Here is a 23284-nt window from a genome sequence, read left to right as displayed (position 1 = left end):
TTACTCGTTACCCAGAGTTTATTTTATGTTAAGTTTGGTTTAGCATTGCAAAACACTTATAAAGTGGGTTTTTAATAGAGTTTCTGATTAAAGTCGTAATAACTGAAAGTATTATTACCCCTCGCAAATTAAGAACTTGTATAAGATTATTTACTCGTTACCTAGATTTTATGTCAAGTTTGGTTTAGCATTGCAAAACACTTAAAAGTTAAAAGTGGGTTTTTAATAGAGTTTCTTTGAGACCAATAGACACTTTAAGTTTTTCAACCAAACAAACTCTAAATAAATATAATCTTAAGACAATCAGTATTTAATTTTCTGACCATAAGTACTGAAGCTAGCAAAGAAAAGCTTTACTTCATCCGTGAGTTATCGTCAACTACTATGCGAGATGAGAGAGATAATGAAATTAAACATGAGATATTTTGTACATTATAATTCAGTACATTAAGAACAATTCCCAACTTCAAAGCATAATACTAACATACAATAGAATGAGAGACGAGTTTGAAGCACATATCAAAAGGGTAGGTTGTCATAATCCTAAAACACTTTTCACACAGAGGTTAAAGTTCCACATCTTTTCTATATCGGCGTTTAGCATTACAAATATCGTAATTGATAATTCTCTGTATGAATATCAGCCTAATCTTGCTTCTCTACGTAACACCTGGAAGATAGCCGAAAAAAACAAACTATCAGTTGAAAATGTATGTGTTGTGTGTCCACGGAACAAAAGTAAAATCAACGACAAATTTACCTCTTCAGCAAATTTTATCAAAATTGTTGTCCGAGGTCGTTGTTGACCTTCCATTGGCACAAAATGAGCTGTTACGACAGCCGGAAACCCAGCACCATCCAAAACACCCTGATGAATAGAACAAAATGAAACAACTGGTTGGGCCTTTCTATTATGAATCAGATAACTAGTTAATGGAAGCTGAGAGAAGCAAAGCACTCACCCTAACTATTCCAGCAACAAATGCACCACAGTTAAAAGTTCCCATGTCCTTTGGGATAGAAATGAATCTATAAACCAGAGATGGATCAGCTCGCTACTGTTTAATGTTAAAAAATCCAGTATGTGTAACAATGAAATTAATTTCTGAAATTAAAATTACTTGTTTACAAGGAGTTCCTTTTCGCTGATCATATATTCATCTTCGTGTTCAGTTCCTTTCTCCAGTGAGTCAGCTACCTAATAGAATGACAAAAAAAACATATATTGAAACTATGGGAGCTGCCAAAAAAAGTAAGATATTTCCGATAAAAATGAGCATATGGTGCAAGCAGAACAGAATATAGAATAGATTAGCCAAGAACTTATTGTCACCACATCAAATATAACTGCAAGAGCAAGATACAGGACAAGATATTAATAGCTATCATAGTTTTTTTTTTTGACAAAAATAGCTATCATAGTTAATGCATTCTGATTCCGCATTTGTGTTAAGGTCTCCAACACCAGATCTGTGAAGTTGACCATAAAACACAAGATCTTTCAAAAGGCACCTGGAAAACCATGATATAGAACACTCGATAACAAAAATATACATGTTGATAAAAAACCAAGAAGACTGTACTATCAATATATATATCAATGATTCTGTGTAAGCAACTAAACATGGCTAGTTCAAGACATCCATGAGTAGTGGATATACGCCTGTGTAAAACAAAACCACAGTATATATTTGTTCAACGTCTACAGGGTCTTTATATTGTCACTGATAAACAATTCTTCTCATCCCAAGGGCCACATCAAGGTGAACCTCAATGATCAAACAAGTTAAATATATTGTGAATACCCTGTTAAGCAAGACACTAATGTTAACTTGTCGTTGCCTATACAACAGACTGAAGCTCTACTATAGGAGGAAAAGAAATAACTGGTAAGGGTTTTATTATTGTAAATCCTTTTCTGTTTAGTTTTTGTTTTAGAGCAGTTTATTAGTTTTCTGTTGGGAGGTTGTTAGTGGCTGTTAGTTTGTATTGCCGTTCCCCAACCTTCTAAAAATAAGAGTATGGGAATCAGTTTAGGTACCTTTGGAAAATTCCAGTATGAGGGGAGTAGTTCTCCCTTGTGTACTTTTTCTTTTCCTTATAAAAAAAACTGTCAGGGACAAATAAGTCCCTTTCCTCTATTGATCCTCCATCAACCCCTAACATACCCACACAAGATTTCTAAAGCCAACAATCATGACCTTTAATAGAATGAACAGCCAAACAGCTTTGTGTGATATAGTTTATCTACATCTTACATTATCCTGCATGTTTCACATCTATGATTATAATGTATATATTTCTTTTCTGAACGACATAAAGCTTCATACAACATATTTTTCATTCTAAAATGACATAATACACTGGGATAAAAAAGGGTCAAAAGTGGTATCTTTCATATTACATGCCATCGTGTAACACAAACATATATATATATATATATATATATATATATATATATATATATATATATATATATATAACACAGCTTTTCCAATTTTGATAAAGGAGCTAACCTTTCCAAATAGTACTTTCCACACTGTACTGTGCACAAAAGAAAGAATACCCAACAATCGTGTCTCCCTTCTGTTTCCCTGCAAATTCAGAGTAATATTGCTACATCAATCACACTAACCTCGTGCAAAAAAAAAAAAAAAAAGCAGAGATATTCCAGCCTCATGATTGAATTTTAATCATTAAGCATCAGTTTCCAATATATACAGACCATCAAGGCATCAACTAAAAGACCCTATGGATGTGCATGAATTCTCTCATTTTGGAGAGAGAACGAGTGAACGACAAGTCTAAAGGGTGAACAAATTTGTTGGTGGCAAAGAGATATTGAATGGTACAAAATTTCATTTTGTCAGTAACATATTGTCGATGCCAAATAATTATAACCAAACAGAAAATAAAGCATTGACATGGTTAGTTAGCTGGCCCCATGCCCAGACATTGTATGGGATGAGTAGACATTAGATATGCAAAGCACTCAACTTAGTGAAAGTGTGAAATATAGCACTCTCATGTTTTAAACTTAGCCAACAGTTGGTGCAAATAAACCTGCACATTCTAGAAAATAGAAGCATATCTAATCCAATTCTTAACCCCTGATTCCATACAAAATACAACTAATTTGCAGCAAGTCAAACACAACATGACACTATCAGATATCGAAAACATAAACTCAAGAAACACGACATATGAGTCTTCTCCAGCTTTATGAAGCACTAGATTCTTAAATTTGCAGATTGCCTTCAACTCAAAAAATACGTATAACAAAATAACAAAACTAGACATACAGATGCGGAACAAATTAGATATAATGGAACACATAATTTGTTCAATTGAAAGAAAGAACAGTTGAGATTTGTTCAATCGAAACAACCACTAGCCATTCTAACGGGAGACACTGTTTCTGTTCTGTGCAGGTAAAAACTTGGGATTTCATACTTATTTATCTAGCTTTTTATTTTATATCCCAACGGTTGTGATGTTTGCAGCAGGCATTGAAGCAGAGGTTTCCGCTTCCAAGGATCTAGATTCATACTAAAGTCAAACTAATACAGACCATTAGACCCTACATGGAAAACGAGTTGATTGTTCGGGTTTTTCTGTCATTGCCATAGGTTCATTACAGAACGTGGGTCTGAATGACACCAAAATAATGTCATAACATAACAGTCTAATCGAAAGTCTGAATATAAAGCCCTCTGAATTGGGATTAAAAGAAAACAAAACAAAAAAAAAGAAGGCAAGTAAACAAAAGAGATGTTATTTAATCCAAGGATTGTCTAATTAAATTTCATTAACATAATAGTATTGATTATGATAAATAAAGTAAACTTTTGCAGTCCTCGTGAGCTTAGCTCAGTTGGTAGGGACATCGCACTATATGTGCAGGAGCCCGGGTTCGAACCCGGGACCGAACCCGGGACACTCCACTTATTCATCTTTAAGGTGGATTTTCTAGCCACTAGGCTACTTGACAAAAAAAAAAAGTAAACTTTTGAAAGATTTCTGATAAAAAAAAAAACACACCTTATCTCTGTGGCAAAGCAGTTCAAGAACACGAGCCCCAACAGCATATCCAGCATCCTCCAGTCTGGAGAATTTACATGTTAACTAACTATCAAGGATTTGTTATGATGTACCCATAATATCTACCTTTAAATTATTAATTAACGGTTGATATTACTTACTTAAGTTACTTTACACTCTGAAGTGAATCACTCACTTTAGAGGAGCCGGATCGAACTATGAAACTAATTTGTATTGATTGGATATAGATATAGTATAACAATAATAAAACATTGGAAAAATGCTATTTTCAAGTGAATTCAATCCTTACTTAGTTCAAATTTCCTAAATTACAAATAAAGCACAGAAAGCAATATTAATAAATAAATGAAGACAGACCTTCGTTCGAGTTCGCCAATATTGTCGACCTGAGTTTGGTTATACTGAACAAGCTCGGAGAACAAGAACGCAAATGCACTCAAACTAACCTGCACCAACACATGATAATCAAATTAGCATGGAAAAACGAGATCTGCATAATTGATCAGTGAATTAACAGAAACTAAAATCGGAGAAGAAACTGCAAAAGTAACAAATAGCATTGGAGGAGCAAATCAGATCAGATAGATAGATAGATAGATAGATACCTCAGTCTTGCCCTTGTTAAGGGGCTTATCGAGGACGTTGCCGTACTGCTTCATTTTTCCGACTCCGATCATCCTCTTCTTTTTCTAATACTATGGAATTTGGGGAAAATGAAGTTCTAATTGGGAAAAGATGTGAGTGTGTTGTTAAGTGAAGTGAAAAATGAATATATTTTTTTTTGGTAAATATGAATTGTGTTTTTCATTTTAGATATGGGTATTTTAGGTTTTTTCAGGGCACATTGGCTTCTTATAGATATATAGATTGTATGTACAGAACTTATATACAAATTGATAATTATAATCTCATCCAAAACATACAATAAACATATGTCTGAAAGCAAAATGCAAAAACCATATGAAATTATGCATTTACAACCAGTGGCGGAGCCAGGATTATATTGGAGCCTGGGCTCAATTTTAACCACAATATTTTTTTGGCTAGCATGAGTCAAATAAGAAAAAACCAGCAAAACATAAAAAACCAGCAAAACATGAGTCAATACCTACAATTACAACTTTCTTTTTGCACACAACACCTAAAACAATTCTGCACATGAACAAACAGACACTGCCCAGATTGTTAGTTAGCTAAATCTACAACTTTTGGGATAACCAATTCGTTAATGTCTTCTTTTTTTGCAACCGCAAAGGAAGAAGCTTTATTAAAATTTGGCATAAGGAATGCCTTGTCTGTACAAACCCAAACAAATACAGAATAACCAATCTCTATAACAAAGGAAACCGAAACAAAGAAACACACCAAAACAGCTAGGCAAACAAGGCTTCAGAATTACAAGAACCCCTATGCTACTTTTAAGATCCAATCAGTAAAATAGAAGATCATTGTGGGAAGAACATTTTGGCTAAATACACAAAATAACAAAACACTACCCAGATAATTATTAAGCTAAATTTCCAAACTTTGGGGCAACCCATTTAGACGAATCAACAGAATAATAATTGGGAATACCAATTTCTAAGTATTTTATGCAATTTCTCAGTTTTAGGGTTGTTTACTTTACCTGCCTGGGCTGCGAGAGAGAGTGAGAGGATGAGAGTGGTGCGGCGGATTTGAGAGCAGCCTAAGATTGAGCAGCTAAGAGTGGGAGCCTTAGATTAGATCGGTTGGGCGGTGGACGGCGGGCGATGGCTAGAGAAAGAGAACGAGAGAGATGAACAAGACAGAGACAGAGACGAGAGAGAAATGAAGTGAAGTGAAAAATGAATATATTTTTTTTTGGTAAATATGAATTATGTTTTTCATTTTTTATTTATTGTGTTTTTATGAAAAAAATAAGTTTTAATTAAAAAGTTAAATGAAAATGTAATTATAATATCCAGAAAAAATTATAATCAGCATGTACCATATCATAGGTCATTTGACATGTCCGTAAAAAATTAAGCTCATAACATTTTTAAAAGTTTTGATATTTTACGTGAACTAAAATAAAAACGAATCATATTTATAAAAAGTTCCTTGAACGACAACTAGGTATACACGAGCCAAAGTTCATACACAACGACTATCACTGTTGTATCATCTAGATCTTAGGTCCGGAATGGATTGCTATCGAACAAAAAATAAATAATGGGTTTGTTTAAATTGATTTATTTCTGAACTTATAAAAAATAATTTATACAAATAAACCAGTTTTTAAGCTAATTCCTATGCGTAAAAAAAAAGTTAATTCATAAGTTTTCACTAACGAAAATTGTATCTTCATAAATTATTTTTTCATAAACTACACTAACAAGCTTATAAATAATACATAAAAGTTTATTTATTTGCATAAATTATTTTGTGTAAGCTAAAAGATAAATCTGTCCAAAAGGGCCCAATAACATTAATGTTAATTTTTTTATTGACAACTATGATAGTTATTATTATTATTATTATTTAAAAAAATGATAGTTATTATTTCCATATTTTTATTCAAGTTATTTAAGCATACAAATAAATATTGTATCAACATCGTATAAAAGTACATCTATATATATAATTCCTAGATAGTTCTCCTACTATCCATCTTAACCCTAATCCACATCACCCATTTACATCCAATTAAATCACACAATAATGCCACATCACTTTCTTATATTATATCATTTTCATCTCTTTTTTTTTTTCACATCACTTCCTTATATTATATCATTCTCATCTCTATTTTTTTTTATATTATATCAATCTCATAATAAATAATAAAGAATTATGATTCTCCAATTATCCAAAAATTGATGTCACAAGATGTTACAATTTTCTACATTATTATTGAATTCTACCTCTCCAATTATCCAAAAATTGATGTCACAAGATGTTACACTCTTCTACATTATTATAACATTTCTTAGTGACAATGAAGATGAACATAGTTGGATTCTCTTTCAACATTTATCCCATTTAAATGTCAACCGTTTTCATAGAAACAACAAAGAGTTTATAATTTAGTCACAAAAAAATAAATACGAAGAGTGTATACATTATTGACTTAATTACATTATAATTTTAGAGAAGAGTGAAGGTTATGTAAAAAGTTAGGTTATGAGATTGAAATATATAATAACCATTAGCATTATCATATTTCATTCAATTTTGATGGTCTGTACTCATTCTCTATACATATAGGTATATATATTGGTTGGAGGAAGTGATAAGTACATCACTTTTATATTATTATTATTATTATTATAATTTTCATTTTATAATACTTATTGTTACAATTTATACGAATAATTTTTCAACATTAGAATATAAAATATTACATAGCACCTGTGCATCGCACGGGTGTGAGACTAGTCATTTATAAATGTTAATACTTAATGTCATAATCTGTATCTGATTGTGCACGGAAAGGAAAAACACATGTTAATGTTTTTGAATAATCTTTTTATTACTAATCTTTATACAATTTAATAAATTTAATAATGACTTACTCGCACACAGTAGTCCAGTTGGAAAAATCAGCGACGAAAACTCTAAAATTGCATCATGCTTTATGGAACAAAATATTTACCAAACTGAAATGTGTATTCGAGATGAGCAAGAGAGGCTTGTGAAAGCGTATCCGAAACGTTTCGAAGAAAAATTGGATATTAGAGAAGGTGAAGCCATGAGATTGTTAGCACGATTAACATGGCTAAAAAGCATGAAAGCACTATGCAAATAGAGTTTGATTGCTTACAAGTTTTTTTTAACCAAACAAACTTAATTCATATCATTAACTAATAAATCTTCAATACATAAGGGAATAATCCCAATTCTATGGAAACTAGCCCAAACATTGGCCACCCTAACAAGAATATGAGCAACTAAATTTGTTTGTCTCCTAACAAACTTAACCTCAAAATTTACCTAAAATTACAAGCTATGCCAACACAATAGCAAGAAACTCCATGATATGACAAAGTATGGTAAGCTTATAAATATGTTATAAGATAGACAAACTAATTGGGTAACTCATGTTTTAGCTTAGGTGGTCCATTCTCCATTATTTTGCTAGACCTTTTTTTGTTTTTTGAGTAAATTATTCTCCAAAACTTTTATTATTCTCCACCTTTTATTACTAAATAATTATTCTCCACCTTGTATTCAAATAAAATAAACTAATGCTTTATAATGAAATAATATTTTTAAATACAATTAACATTTATTTTGCTAATTACATATCCAAAAATTATTTTTAACTTAACTCGAATACACTTCTTCTCGATGCAGAATGAAACACATACATGATTAGAAGAAAAAAAAAATCTTATTCAAATCATACAAATATAGTATTTAACATTTTCTCGATCCTTAACATAATTGGTTGATTACGGTAAAAAAAACATAATTGATTAATAAAAATATCACATTATATATTCAAGAACCTAGTTGGAACTCGAGATTACCCATAATTATTATTAGTATTCACTTTGCTCATAAAAAAATAACGTATTATACATAATGGTGACCATGATATGACTTAGTTGTCAATAATTTATATCCAAACACATCCTCTCATCTTCCTCACACTCTTCTTCTTCTTCTTCTTCACCGGAGACTTGAGACCTCTACGCCTCAAATCTTCACCGATCCACCATTTCTCACTTTCTACTAACAAGGTACTTCTTATACTCAAATACCCATTTCATATTTTTCATCTTTATACAATTAATTTCATTATCATTTCCTTCTAAATTTCCACTTTCATTCTTTCAACTTGATCTATCAACTTATGCATTTGTGCTCAATTCAGATCTAAAAAGCTACAATCATGTCTTTTATTGGTACTCAACAAAAGTGTAAGGCTTGTGAGAAAACGGTTTATCCCGTTGATCAACTTTCTGCTGATGGTACTTCTTATCATAAAGCTTGTTTCAGATGCTCTCATTGCAAAGGAACTTTAAAGGTTGATTTTTTTTTTTTTTTTTTTGCTGCATTGTTGATTCTATAGCATATATTAATTGATGATTTTCTATGTTTACAATATTGGGTTTGTGTTTTTTTTTGTTAATTTTGTTTAGATCCTTGCTTATGTTTAACGCTGTACTGACCACTATTCATGTAAAATTCTCATAAGAACTTTATTTGATCTAAGTTGGCGAATAAATAAAGTATATTGATATATGAAAGTAGGAATTTTGAGTGTAGAATATTACTTTAATGATAGAGATTGGTTTCTTTTAAAAATTAAAAATGTTCAACACTTTTTAAGGACTTGTTTGGATTGACTTATTTGAGCTTATCTACTAACATAAGCATTTCTATTTCCATAAACAACTTATTTGTAGCTTATAGAACATGTATAAGCTACTTTTATAGCAAAAGAATTTTTTTGGACAGTTTTTATAGCAAAAGATAAAATAAAGATAAATTGTTTTTATATATGCTATGAGTTGTTTTCATAAGCTATATTAGAGAACTTATGAAAATGGGTTGAAAAAAACTTATGAAAATTGTCAAAAGCTGTTTTCATAAGTTCTCCCAATCTCACAAAACTTATGCTAGTAGATAAGCTCAAATAAGTTGATCCAAATAGGCCCTGGTCTATTTGGGAGAGCTTATGGAAACTGCGTATGACATGTTCATAAGTTGTTTACAACTTATTTTCATAAGCTCTCAAGGTTTGTTTATGTAAACAGCTAATGGTTTATATGAATCTTTCTTAATTTTGTTTTATCTTTTATAATAAAAATAACTTGTACCTAATTGGTTACATGATAAGTGCTTAGTTAAGTTGTTTATTCAAACCTTCTTAAAAAAAAAATGTTTATTCAAACCAAGCCTTAGTTAACGTATTTATGTTTGAGTTTAAAGCTTGAACTTTTTACAAGGATTATTGTTGATGATCTTTATGTTTCAGCTGAGCAACTATTCATCAATGGAAGGTGTTCTTTACTGTAAGCCTCATTTTGAGCAGCTCTTCAAGGAGCATGGAAACTTCAAGAAGAACTTCCAATCTCGTATGTCTTCTTTTCCTTCAAGGACAATAACACTTATTTTGTTATGTTTTTTTCAATCAGATGTCTCTTTAATTGGCAATAATTTCATTTTGAACAGCTGCAAAGTCAGCCGACCCGGGAACTCCTCAGCTGGTAAATTTGTTTGATTTTGCATTTTTATTGTGTTTTTGAAATCAGGTCTTTGGCATTTGGTATTACTGAATAGCTAACTATTGGCATCCTTTGTTTGTTTGTTCCAGACAAGGACCCCTAGCAAAGCTGCAGGCATGTTTTCGGGGACACAAGATAAGTGTGCTACATGTGGCAAAACTGCTTATCCTTTGGAGAAGGTAGGATTTAAAAATCTCGGAAATAAATTAGTTGATGATATTTGTTAGAGTCAGATATATATTTGTTACAAATTGGATACGAGAGAATTCATACCATAAGAATAAGTATCTTTAGTTATTAGTTATTACTCCCATTTAGATTATAGTATCCTCCTTCTTTGGCTATATGGCATGTGTATAACCTTTAAAGCACGAACACTCATCCAACACTGACACATGATTATATTGAATTACGTTATTTTCTCTAATTATTATCGGTGTTGACGTGCCAGTGTCATGTCCGGTGTATGTGCTTCATAGTGTATAGTATAACCAAAACATGTAACATTCAATGTCTTTCTTAAAATTTTGATAGATAGGAGACGCATAAAGTTGACTGGTATAAAGTAAACTATGCCAAATTGCAAGCATGAAAACATTTATAGCCTGACCTTTTGCTTTTGGGGGTTCTCGTTGGTTTGTGAAGTTTTTTTCCCTCCTACACTGTTATGTGCTATGTTATCAAAGTCATAGGAGTCTGAAATTCATTTTCAATATTTAGACCAGAAGCAGGAGTGTGATATGGCTTCCTGGGAGATATATGTACTGTAGAGAAGAAAATTGTTTGTTCATATTTTATTTCTGAGCCAGAGATGGTAAAACCTGTACTCTGATTCAGTTCATGATTGTGTTTGCTCCTGATTCATGAATAATTTTGAAATTTCTTCCCTAAAATGGCCACAAAATCATAAAACTGAACTCCTCAAAATGAAATCTTTGCTGGTAAGTAACATAAAAGTTTTGGCCGGGTTGGTTGAAACGGGAGATGAAGTATGTCTGTTATATCTCCAGATACAGGATGGTAAGAAATTAATGTGGGAAACTTGTGTTGCAGTAATGTCAACTAACATTGTCCTTTATTTTTTTTATGCTCTATTTGTGCCATTGAAATCTAGTTTTTGATTACCGGGAAGGGAGAGTAGACATTATCTACCCGGCCAAATTTGAACCGGGGCTAATTCTCTAGAAAAAACGGGACTTGGATCCAAGTTAGCCAAGGTTCATTCATCGATAATTTATTCTAATTGCTAGCTCTAAACTAGTTATCACTTATCCACTCTCCACTGCAATAAGAGTATAGCATACCTGAAATGAGAGAATATAACATGTAACCAAAATGGATAATCTTGTCAAGTTTATGTATTTGTCAATAATTGCCTGAACAGTGTAAATATAATTACTATAAATCTGTAGTTCTGCATAGTTACTCGGAATTAAATGTCGTAGTTCTCTTGTTGCTATCATTTGATATATATCTTATTTTGAGTGTAGGTAACGGTGGAAAGCCAGGCCTATCACAAATCATGTTTCAAGTGTTCACACGGTGGTTGTCCTATAACTCCATCAAATTATGCAGCCCTTGAGGGCATTTTGTATTGCAAGCACCATTTCTCTCAGCTTTTTAAGGAGAAAGGTAGTTATAATCATCTTATCAAGTCTGCATCAGTCAAACGTGCTGCAACCTCCGTTCCAGAATCTTGAATGTTGGTGTCTTCTATTGCCTTTGTTCGAAAAAAGGTGTTTTGGTCTGACAAGCAAGTGTGTTTGTATGTGTGGTTTTTTTTCCTCCATAATTGTTCGATCATTACTTCATCATTTTTCCAATATTTACTCATATATGCGTGGTGTGCAAATCTTGTGTGATTTATTTATTTATCAGATTCACATTCAGTACTGACAAATGAGAGATTGACTTGCGAAATGTATCTTTCCAATTTGATGATGCAGTTTTTCAGTGCATTTTCTACCGGATGCTATTATATATATTTATCTTTTATACATTTTAGAAGATTGTGAAGTATTGGAGAATTTGAGTTCTTTATATAAGCCTTGTGTTTAGGTGATGTGATCAATTTGAGTCAACATTTCTGAAGGATTACTCAATTATACCTTCAACTTGTTCTTAATTAGACATTACAGTGGATTAACCTTTAGAGACCACATGTTGAGCTTTCAAAAAGTGAGATCTCTATGCCTCCTATAGAGCATTGCTATATATAGCAAAGCATGGCAATCACGAATCTCGCAAACTAATATATATATATATATATATCATTCTAAGGCAACTTTTAGGATGAATAAGTGTCTCATGTGATCTATGGCGAGCACCATATTTTGAATTTGAATTCAAAATATTTCTCATATCTTTTTGTCGAGCAAGCCTTAGTCATTTTCCACAATCGCACTCTACCATGGTCGCAACCTCCTCCCTGATTAGCCACAAACTTCTTTCCCTCTCTCTACACTGTTGTTTTGTACTTTTGTATGAGAGCAATGGTGGCACTTGGTTGGCAGCCTCTATGCGAGCAATCTCGCACCTCTTGAAAAAATAATCGTAAAAACTCATTTGAAAAATGGTGATGTAAACCCCTTCCACCTCCTTCATATTAAACTACCATAGTTAAAAATGATTTTTCAATCAAGATGTAAACCTCCTTCGTATAAAAAAAATCTTCATTATAAAATCTATTTAAAAAACTTCATTATTCTAATTGAATAAATCCAAGTCTCTTGTAAGTACATGTCATAATATATGACTGTCATATACTAAAATGCAGCATATGCAATTGATACACTGAAGTGAAATGTGAGTTCTAACATGCAATTCCCTACACAGATGTTAGAAAATCACTAACCAAAGATCGAACTCCACCGTCAAACTTGATTAATTTAAATTTATTAGGACTTACAAAAATTATATTTTAAGATTATATGTGTATAACTGAAGATCGAATCACACCATTTAAATGTGCTAGGACATTTTATATATTTTAAAGATTTTTTTTTACACCAAGTGGAGAGAAACAAACATGTACTTTTTATATAATTTTATATTTACCGGTCACTTCAAAAAATTTGTTTTACTTAAGTCTTATTTAATTCACATTTTTGTTTTATATTACATGTAATGTCCGTGTCAACCGAATTGAATTTATGGAGTATCTAATTCACTTTTCATATATCTTTTTCTGTTAAGAATTTAGAGAAAGAAAATTTGTTATTAACAAGGGTGATAATAACTTATAATAATCATTTTACATGTGTTAATGAGATTTGAACAATGTTTTAAATACTTTATATATATATATATATATATATATATATATATAACTAAATGAAGACTGGGTCAGAAAAACTAAAAGAAGACTAGATAGTGGGTGAGTAGGATCATAAAGAAATACGAGAGGTATCACTTTGAAGTAGAGAAAAGAGTGGGAAACGGTTATCTCTAATGCATGAAATGTGATAGTTGTTTCTATTTTTATGGAACGATTATTACCAACATGCCTTATATATTCAAGCTAGTGCACATTGAAAATAACACAACAGATATATGACTATTAATTAACGGTGGTGCATGCTATGAGATCAAAGAGCTTCCACATATGATATGAGGTAAGCTTCTATATATACTATAACAACAGTAATTGAAATAAATTATGCACGGTTTTAGACGCTTCATTGGCGATGTCATGAACATACCTTCTTTAAGTAAGCTCAATTTCATCTATTTTAATTTCCACTTGATTCAAATTTGTTCAAGTTCATTCTTATAATTGTTAAGAGTAGTTTGTTTCCAACAAACAATCAATCAATAAAATTGGGTGGAAAGTAGTTTGTTTGCACCATTTGAGTCATAACTTAACAATTGGTGTAAAATAGGTAATATATAGATTTAAGAAATATTAAAATACAACTATTATTTTACCCAATTTTTTAATGTACTTATCTTTATCTTGTTAGGGATTATATTTTCTTTTTCGAAGCCCGGATCTAGATGATACAAAACTTGGTTATGAACTTGGTACAAAACATAATGTTTGATGGTTGATGCCAAATTATGTACCATTTAGATCCAGTATTCGAAGAAGAGAAGAAAATATAATCCTAGACAAGATACCAAAATTGGGTAAAATACTTTATGAACGCTTGCTTGTATTTTAACATTTCTTGAATCTACATTATTTCATTTTACCAATTGTCACGTTACCAAATGGTGTAGTGTATTTATTGTATTGGTAATTTAGACTAGGTTGTGTTCAAAATATGAGGTGATGCCAAAAATGGAGCCAATCAACAATGTTGGGAGGGGGAGATCTATTAATGAATTTCATAGGATATAGGAGACAGTTCAAGACATGCCATGCCGTATGAGTGAGATATCATACCCTATGGCTTCTATAATCAAAATGATTAAAAACAACAATATTCGTATAGGAAAAGCTCCTGCAAATTAACTTGGTTTTAACGCAACTGGCCATTGTAGACATGTCTACGGTGCATGTTATGGAAAACAAATTGAAACTTGTTGATATCTAGGCATTGTTCATAGTGTCCTCAACCTTTTTGGCCTTGTCGCCTTGTCACTAGACGTTTTTATATTCGTTGTGGTCACCCAACAATAAATTGCCACCTTTATTCTCACAACATCCCGACTATATTATGGTTGAGAGTAGTTAGTTGGTCTACACTATTTGAGTGAAAGGTGGTACGTAATTGATTTGTTGTTGGGTGAACACAATGAATATAACATGCTGATCGACAAGGCCGAAAAGGCTTGGTGCACTATGAACAATGCCTAGATAACAAAAAGTTTCAACTTGTTTTTTTTTTCCTAGATCATCGTAGGCATGGCTACAATGGTGACTTACATTAGAATCAAATTAATTTGTGTGTTATTTAATATTTTTTTTTTCCCTATTTATGAATCTTGTTGTTTTTAACTGATTATACAAGCTATAGGCTATGATATTTCACACATACAACATGTCTTGAAGTATCTCCTATGAAATTCATTAATAGACCTCCCACTCATCTTTGTTTACTGGTTGCTTGTTGGAGATAACTTGTTTTATTTCTCTTCTTCATCTATGACACGGTCTCTATTGTCACTAGTTTACTCAAAGTGATTTTGACAGTGTTTTGTAACCCATCCACGTGAGATTCATGAGTTTGACATGATTTATTGTCATTAACTAATAACATCAATTATAAAGATGAACTTAAATAAATTTGAAACATGTGAAAAAATAGAGGGAATTGAGTATACCTAATTAAAGAAGGTCCATGACATCATCATCAATGAAGGGTCTCAAGCCATGCAGAGTAGTAGCAAGCAAGCATTTTACTCAAAAATTGTCATAGCATTGAGGGAGCAGCTGTAAAGTGATTTGTAATGGAGGGAGGGTTATGTTTTTGACAGTGGTGAAGGGTGTATCTTTAAATGTATGTCAGTGCAGTGCCCCTTGTCCAAAGTAAGGTGGTGTCAAGCGCGTTGGTGTCTTTTTCTTTATTATGTTGTTGTAATCGTTTATTTATTCCGATTCTTTGTCTGCGTTTATGTAGGGACTGATGTACTTTATTTTGCTAATCTTTGCACGCCTTGTGCATAGCTTAGTTTCATATAAATTAATTTTGCATCCTGCTCAGTGCTTATCATTTTTATATTTTACTATCCTTATGTTTTATGTTCTGCTTAATTGATCTCAACAAGCTTACTGGAACATGTTGATAAATGAGCTTTTAGTTAGTTAGTTATCATATTTTTATTGGGTGGACAAACGACAAAGGTATAATATAGAGACTTTGCAACTCGGTTTTCGGTCTGCAGTTTGGTTAGTGCAGTGCTGATTGCTGCAGTACTGACTATTTGGGAGTGGTAGTAGTATAAAGAAAGTTGATGGCATTTTACTTGTGAACGGGTTGAACATTTTGCTTGACGGTATTGGTCTGCAGCGTGGTTTTGCTGTCATGGTTAATTACTTTAATACAGTGTTTTAATTGGTATAGATGAACGGATATAGTCTTGTTGTTGAAGATCATGCAATTGGTTGTCTTGTTCTTTAGAGTTATATGCATCGGTTGATGGGATGATATACAGGATTGTCGAGTTTGACATGATTTTTGGGTCCGGCAACAGTAAAACAGTTGCTGCTATGAGCATTGCTAGCAGGAATTGATTTTGTGACAACTCGTGGGAATTAATTTATAACAATGGTTCTTTCTTGTGCTTAGGTGTTGGAAACTTGAAAGACTTATTTGTTAGGGAGTTGCCTTGTTTATTTTTTTGGCACTTTGATTTTTGCAGTGCCTAACCGATTGTATCTTTTTAATACTTGCTCTAGTCCTTGTACGTACACCTTGTAATTGATTCTATCTTTCTAATATTTCCACCATCTTAGCTCATTGTGTATCGAACAAGTAAAGCTATCATACATTTTGCATCTCTCAGTCGACTTCTTTTTGAAGACATACCATAGCGAAATGTCTGGCGCATGGAATTAACTATGCAATATGTCGGTTTCGGATGTTGAGAGTAGTTGCCATCTGATCACCTTCTATGAATACCAATTTTTTCCCTTCCTTATAGCTGTAGGTTGGAAAAATCCAAGAAAAAATGCTCTTTTTTATCAACCACATGCACTTTTTGGAGTTGATTGTGGTTATGACTTATGAGATGCCTTCCTAACATGCAATAGAAAGAATCAATTATTACAAGTCATATGTTAAAAAACATTGAAGTATGATGTGGTTGTAACTCAAAATTACCTTTTGAATTATTCCATCTTTCACAATATAAGTACTTAATTTTGTGTACATCTCCTTTATATAAAATCACTCAGGCTTGGAGATGCCTACCCTAGAAACCCGGAATTGGAAATAGAAATATAGCAAGCAAGGAAGGTAAAACATGTACATATTTTCTGAACTCTCTCATATATGAGGAACTGAAGAAGTCAAATTTAGAAATTATAAGCTCAAGTGAAGAAAATGAACTCGAAACTTACATAGTCAATCAATATAGCAAAAGTTATAGTTCTAATAGAACTTGTTGTCAGCTGACCTCTACTACACTTGTTACTTTAGAATAAGCTTGTTAATAGTGCTTTCGAATTCGGAAGCCGCGCATACAGATTTCTTGACTCGCAATTTGAATTATTTGTTTTCTTTAAGCTGTTTGGAACGATGATATGTTGTTGTATTATGGATTTCATAAATATGAAATTGTTGAGGATATTGAGGGATGACGAAATCGCAATAAATGAACTTTATCCTTTTATTTCAATTTTTCTCAACAAGACCTGACTTGTGACTAGCAAATTTTAAAACTTCATATATTTCTCTAAATTATGCAAATGACCCCAAGGAAGCTAGTGATCCAATTATAATGTTAATTGAAACTGGGATATCAATTATAATGTTATCTGATCACGCCGCAGGTTGCAGTGCAGAAAAAATTTGCTCTCATCCTCAGCAGGGTCGTTATACATGCAACATAGACGCATCATTCTCTATTGTGTGTAACAGAGTGGGCATTAGGATGTACATTCGCGATAATATAGGATATTATGTGCTAGCCAAAACAAAATGCTTCTGGCCTATTTTTGATGTTGACAAAACAACTGTGACAGTTTTTGTAACCTCTCAGGTTGAGTGAATTTTTTAGAAAACAAGCCAATGGAATGGCTCATGTTCTTGCAGAAGTGGACACATAGCCGAGTGACTAAAAATTTCATCTTAAAATAAATAAATGGAGTGTCAACCCAACTTCTGCATAATAATGATGTCCCTACCAACCGAGACGGAGACTCCTCCTCTCATGTATTCGATGTTACTTGAATATCTTTTTTAAACTCAATACACATGGTGACATGGCCATGACCTCACGTGTTTTTCGGCTAGGAAGAAATTTAATTTGCTAGATCCTTTTCTTGTCGCCAGTACCCCCCAGTTACGGAGAGTTCCCTTGCCGGCGGTGTTCGAAGCAGAACCGTAATCAGTCAATGTCGTCAGAATCATCATCATCTTCCACTCTCCGAGACACTCTCCTCCGGTGAGCTCTCTCTCTCTCTCTCTCTCGTAATTCTCCATTCCTCACACTAATTCTACCTGATTATAGGTTATCAAATTCAATCTCCGATTCTCTCGCCGCAACTCAATACACTCCTCACAGAAGCTCCAACATCTCCGTCAAAGCATTTCTCCAACCTCTTCTCTCATCCACAAATTCCATCAAAGACTTCGCTCTAGCATGCGCTCTTTTATCCTCATCCATACAATCCAATTCAGACCTTCTTTCATGGATCCCTAATCACCTTTCTTCACTCGCAACCACTTCCTTTTACCAACTCTCCCAAATTTACCTAACACTCTTCCAAGATAGAAACTCTCAAAAGCTTGATGAATTGGGTTTGAATTGTACCCTGGTTCCTTCACACAAGAGGTTGCTGATTCAATTGTTGCCTGAAGTAATTCCTTTTCTGAAGGATAGAATTAAGGAGAGTTCTGTTGATAAGTCTGATGAATGTGATGAGTTTTCTGCCGCGTCTGCTAGAGTTCCGGTTGGGTTTGCGATTCTTGCTGCTTATCAGTTTAGATGGTTTGTTACTCAGGTATGAGTGTTTGGTAGTGTTTTGTTTTGTTTTGTTTTGTTTTGTATTGTGTGTATATTCTGATATATTGATGATGTTGTTGGGATTTGAATTGTTTTGTCATAGGTTGATTATCCTCATTTGGGCAAGTTGTGTGGATGGGTGATTCCTTGTGCATTGAATGCTGTTGATCATTGGTCGCCAGCGGTGAAGGTATGTGCTTTAGGGTCTGTTTGAAGTTACTTTATTGAACTTATTTGCTGAAATAAATAATCACTTATCACTTATGAGACTGTTTAGGAGAGTTTAGAGAAACAACTTATGACATGTGTATAAGCTCGCTAGGATAGCTTATGAAAACAACTTATAACTTATATGAAAACAATTTGCCTTTATTTTATCATTTGTTAAAGAGATAGTTTATATATTAGAGCTTATGTTGTAGTTGTTTAATGAAGTTATTAATCCAAAAAAGCCCTTAGTTACAAATGAAACATGAAGCTAGGGAGGGGCATGCTCGTGAAGGAAAAAAAAAATAGTGTTTGATTTGGGATTGTACAACAACTTAGAAAATCACTACTATATGGAAGGGGCTGAAACTGAAAGTTGTTCAATGGGTGGTTATTGTTTTATAATTTCAGGGAGAGGGCATGATTAGCTTTATGCATCTTGGAAAAAATGTGGATGCTGCTGAGCTGGGAGGGTTTGAGGATGTGATACTTGATGCCTGCTGCCAGAATATAGCTTCTGATGATGAAATATGGCACTGTGTAATTGAGGCATCAATAACTCTAATGTCACTTACTCATAAAAGTAATCCGCGCAGTCCGTGGTATATTGATCTATTTCCATCTCATTTTATTTTAAATGGCTTAGCTACATAGCAATTTTTAATATATTCACATGTTAAATACCATCTGAAATTTTAGAATTGGAATGATTAACTAAACAAACTGAATATGCTGGAAAATGGTTATCGTTTAACTATGAATTTGGTTCTTGACTATCGTCCAGACTGAAACTTGAAACACTATCTTCAGAAACGTGGTATTTTGTAGAATCAGTAAGTATAGTTGATTGGTCCTGATTTCTTTGACTTGATTATTACTTATTATATAGAGTAGCAAATTACACAGATTGGCTTTTCTATTTTGCTTTTCAAGGAGTTAATAAAGAGAGAGTGACAACTTTACATCAATAAGCCAAGGAGCACAAACTATGTTATTTTTTACCAACTGTTATTATGTTTAATCATGTTCAAGAGAGCTGAATTAGCTGATAATGTTTATTTTTACTAGATGGAGAATAGTCAAATAACTAGAGGAAGAGGAAGATCTCAGGAAACTGCTTGTAGTTTTAATGGTCGATCTGTAGATTTAGTTCATGATAGGACATATTGACATCATTTGGTCCATGTAGGCTGTAGCAGAGTTCATCAAGGGGGAAAAACCTTGACCATTATTGTTGTTATATTATGTTTAATCAAATGACCTTTGATCTGCAGAGTCAATAGATATACTGACTGCTATTGGCAGATTTGAAATATTGTGTTGCAGGTGAAAAGTATTATGAAAAACTTGAGAGGGTGTCATTTAGTTTGGACAAACTGACAAAGATTGAATTGAAATTTAGATAATTACACCAGTTGTGGGAGTTAGAGTTGGTTAGTTATTAGTTGGAGGCTGGTAGTATAGTTAGATAAAAAAGCATGTTCCTGTAAATAAGAAGAGGGATGAAATGGATAGATATCTTGTCATTAGAGAGAAATTAGCCCTTCAGGTCGAGAGATTGCAGATCCTCAAAGTTCTGCAGCGTTGTAATCAAATAGAGTTTCTCGTTTTTCATTGTAATAAAACACCCGGTCATGTCAAAACCACACCCATAGATGTCAAAATGTTCATCAGTATATCAGGTTTTATAACAATGGACTACATTTGGGTTTTAACTTTAGTTATGAGCATATTGTGTCAGGATCCTTTCCTTTCTTTTGGTATAAAAACAGATTCTCAAAACTGGGCAGAAACAGAATTGAAAAAACAGAGTAATAATTTGAACAAGAATATAGCTTTCTTTCTGGTATTATCAATTGAATGAAAATGATAGGAATGAAAAAGATGATAACCTTGCACACAAGGCTACCGCAAAGGAGCACTCACCTTTAACTAGAGCATTCTCTAGTTTACAATTTCATACAATGATTTCCTCCCTTCCATTGGGAGGGGTTTGGTCCTATTTATAACAAGATAGGGCCAGAATACAAACATAGTTGATACACACAATAACTACTCCTATCCTCTAACAAGCCTAACAAACAAAATTAACTAATAAATAACCATCTTTACTACTTACTGATTTACAACCTTCCATTTATATTGCATACAAGATTTTCAATTAGTCAATGATGAGCCTTCAATTTTACTAATTTTTGGTATATCTTCTGTCTTCAATTTAATCTATAAACGTCTTGATATCTTGAGTAGGTTTGAAAGGATGTTGAATGAGATGTTAAGTCACTTGGAGCGTCAACCAAGAAACAAAGAGCGCCGCATTGCATGGCTTAAATCTGTTGAGTCGCTATTTAATGGAGTTGGTCTTGTGCTTTTAGCTCACTTCAGGCGCATTTTTCCATTATTTTTTCAGTGGATGCATGCAGATGATGATGATACTATTATTTTGGTGAGTATCTTTACATATGGGAAAGTTTTAAAGCTTCACCAGATTACAAGTCAGAGGTTTCGAGACACTTTTTAGTTTTAAAGTTAGCCTTTTGATTTTAATCAAACTTTTTTTTAGATACTGAACCAAAATCATTGGCTGAACTTGCAATGTTGAATTCGATCTATATTCGAAATATTTGCTATTGATTTAACTTGTAGGAGATTTAGCACTTGCTTTCATTTCTCTTTATATGTCTTTGACATTGGTGAATATGTATTCAATTTTGTTCTTTTAAATGATGCAAAATAATTTTGGATTAACTCTGATATACTGTTATTCTGCAGGTTCTGAAATGTACCTACGAAGTTTTGAGATTGACTTGGATTAGGAACTCGCCTTATGTTGCAAGGTGAGTTAAAGTTATCTCATGGAATTTTTTATTTCAGATAAATGTGGCATTAAACGCAGGGTATCACTTCTCAATTAACTTGGTAGAAGTTCTTACTTATGTCAATGATCATTTTTTGGTGTTTTTATTGTTTCAAAGAAAAAGAATCACAAGGTGTCTAGGTAACTGTCTGATGTAAATTTCGTATTGACTTAATCTCAAGATATTGTTTTTTTTTTTTTTTTGGTGAATAAGATATTGTTTTTTTTCATCATACTATAATATGAAAAGTCTTGTAACTTAAATATTTTATATATATATTTCCAAAATAATTACACATGAGTGAAAGACAAACGGGCAACAAGCTGCGCCGCTAATCCTTTTTGGATGGCAAAACCAATCCTTTTGAAAACTACATCCATAGACCTAGGAGAGACAATATTGCTTTCATTTTAAGATATTCACAAAAATAGAGGGTAAAAGTTATTAAAGTAATGAACACAAGAAGATGGAAACATGTCTTGCTGAAATTCGTGTTTGTATTTATTCCATTTAGGAATGATATTTATTCACGTTCTCAAGTACTACTGCTGACAGTTGACATCCCATTCTATATATAGATTACATTCTATATATAGATTACATTTTAGTTTAACATTTTACATCAATACATCATGCACGCAATTTTAGTCCTTGCTATTAAATCAGTGTGTATTTTATAAAGATTATTTTGTAGACATGTTTATAACATTATAAAAAGTTTCTAAGCCAACTATGTGGCTGACTCCTTACTATGTGGATATAAACATTTTGTTACATTCTATTTTGTATTTTCCTTATTGATCTAATTCATTTGGGATTCGACGTAATTTGACCTCAGATCGATAGATGAACTTGCTCTTGTCTATAAGGAGGCAGCACTGAGAACAGCCCGGGAAGAGATTCGAGCAAATATATCTCAGATTCTGGTCCTACTTCAAGAGTAAGACTTTATTTTTTTTTCCGAATAATTTAAACAAATAATGTTATTCATTCCCTGATTCAATATCTTTCTTGTGTACATAGAAGCAAAGGCCAGCATTTTAATGTAGCATGGGACAAGCATAAATCCGATCCAGATTTGACCTCTCTTAGTCTGTCATTGAGTGGAAGAAACAATTGTAACCTTGATACCCTACCTTCAGAGAATAGTCTGCAGAGTTCTGGTATCGTTCAAACATGATAAGTTTGACATTCATTTTTTATTATTTCAGTGCTAGACATGGTTGCAACAATTTGAGTTCGTGGGTACATGTAATTTAACAAGAACAAACTTTGGAGCATGAATAATAAAGCCAAGTTTTATATACTCTTTTGAGCTAAGTTGTTATTATTCTTCATTTTGAAATT

General features: G+C 32.7%; 3 protein-coding genes across 5 annotated transcripts; 2 read left to right on the top strand and 1 right to left on the bottom strand.

Moving 5' to 3' along the window:
• Positions 1-392: 392 nt before the first annotated feature.
• LOC123894876 (trafficking protein particle complex subunit 5) lies at positions 393-5909 on the bottom strand. 3 transcript variants are annotated; one of them, XM_045944969.1, is made up of 9 exons: positions 5690-5909; positions 4668-4783; positions 4420-4508; positions 4042-4105; positions 2517-2594; positions 1122-1198; positions 963-1029; positions 761-868; positions 393-670 (listed from the first exon to the last, which is right to left on the bottom strand). In XM_045944969.1, exons 2-9 carry the CDS (start codon positions 4737-4739, stop codon positions 641-643), a joined length of 585 nt encoding a protein of 194 aa, XP_045800925.1. In that variant the 5' UTR covers positions 4740-4783; positions 5690-5909; the 3' UTR covers positions 393-640. The 3 variants fall into 3 exon arrangements, with proteins under 3 accessions (XP_045800925.1, XP_045800926.1, XP_045800924.1); XM_045944970.1 differs by having other exon boundaries at positions 4668-4757; XM_045944968.1 differs by having other exon boundaries at positions 5685-5892.
• A 2558-nt stretch (positions 5910-8467) lies between these two features.
• LOC123898980 (LIM domain-containing protein WLIM2b-like) lies at positions 8468-12258 on the top strand. The gene is made up of 6 exons (XM_045950034.1): positions 8468-8768; positions 8903-9055; positions 10010-10109; positions 10207-10241; positions 10349-10438; positions 11750-12258. Exons 2-6 carry the CDS (start codon positions 8921-8923, stop codon positions 11957-11959), a joined length of 570 nt encoding a protein of 189 aa, XP_045805990.1. The 5' UTR covers positions 8468-8768; positions 8903-8920; the 3' UTR covers positions 11960-12258.
• A 5803-nt stretch (positions 12259-18061) lies between these two features.
• On the top strand, positions 18062-23243 carry LOC123896731 (uncharacterized protein At2g39910). Its single transcript, XM_045947086.1, has 8 exons — positions 18062-18311; positions 18378-18870; positions 18976-19062; positions 19491-19681; positions 21330-21525; positions 21852-21916; positions 22776-22877; positions 22961-23243. Exons 1-8 carry the CDS (start codon positions 18262-18264, stop codon positions 23115-23117), a joined length of 1341 nt encoding a protein of 446 aa, XP_045803042.1. The 5' UTR covers positions 18062-18261; the 3' UTR covers positions 23118-23243.
• The last annotated feature ends 41 nt before the right edge of the window (positions 23244-23284 follow it).

This window comes from Trifolium pratense, linkage group LG7 (genome assembly GCF_020283565.1).
Source record: "Trifolium pratense cultivar HEN17-A07 linkage group LG7, ARS_RC_1.1, whole genome shotgun sequence".
Classification (NCBI taxonomy): Eukaryota; Viridiplantae; Streptophyta; class Magnoliopsida; order Fabales; family Fabaceae; genus Trifolium; species Trifolium pratense.
This window is presented reverse-complemented; position numbering and strand designations above follow the sequence as displayed.

Excerpts from the sequence above, each read along its gene's own strand:
- LOC123894876 (XM_045944969.1), bottom strand. The coding sequence starts at position 4,739 with ATGATCGGAGTCGGAAAAATGAAGCAGTACGGCAACGTCCTCGATAAG. Across the intron at positions 2,595-4,041 it reads TGCTTTGCCACAGAGATAAG|GGAAACAGAAGGGAGACACG; the intron begins GTGTGTTTTTTT and ends CTGAATTTGCAG. Across the intron at positions 671-760 it reads TGATAAAATTTGCTGAAGAG|GTGTTACGTAGAGAAGCAAG; the intron begins GTAAATTTGTCG and ends GCTATCTTCCAG.
- LOC123898980 (XM_045950034.1), top strand. The coding sequence starts at position 8,921 with ATGTCTTTTATTGGTACTCAACAAAAGTGTAAGGCTTGTGAGAAAACG. Across the intron at positions 10,242-10,348 it reads ACCCGGGAACTCCTCAGCTG|ACAAGGACCCCTAGCAAAGC; the intron begins GTAAATTTGTTT and ends TGTTTGTTCCAG. Across the intron at positions 10,439-11,749 it reads CTGCTTATCCTTTGGAGAAG|GTAACGGTGGAAAGCCAGGC; the intron begins GTAGGATTTAAA and ends TTTTGAGTGTAG.
- LOC123896731 (XM_045947086.1), top strand. The coding sequence starts at position 18,262 with ATGTCGTCAGAATCATCATCATCTTCCACTCTCCGAGACACTCTCCTC. Across the intron at positions 18,312-18,377 it reads CTCCGAGACACTCTCCTCCG|GTTATCAAATTCAATCTCCG; the intron begins GTGAGCTCTCTC and ends ACCTGATTATAG. Across the intron at positions 21,917-22,775 it reads AACTCGCCTTATGTTGCAAG|ATCGATAGATGAACTTGCTC; the intron begins GTGAGTTAAAGT and ends ATTTGACCTCAG.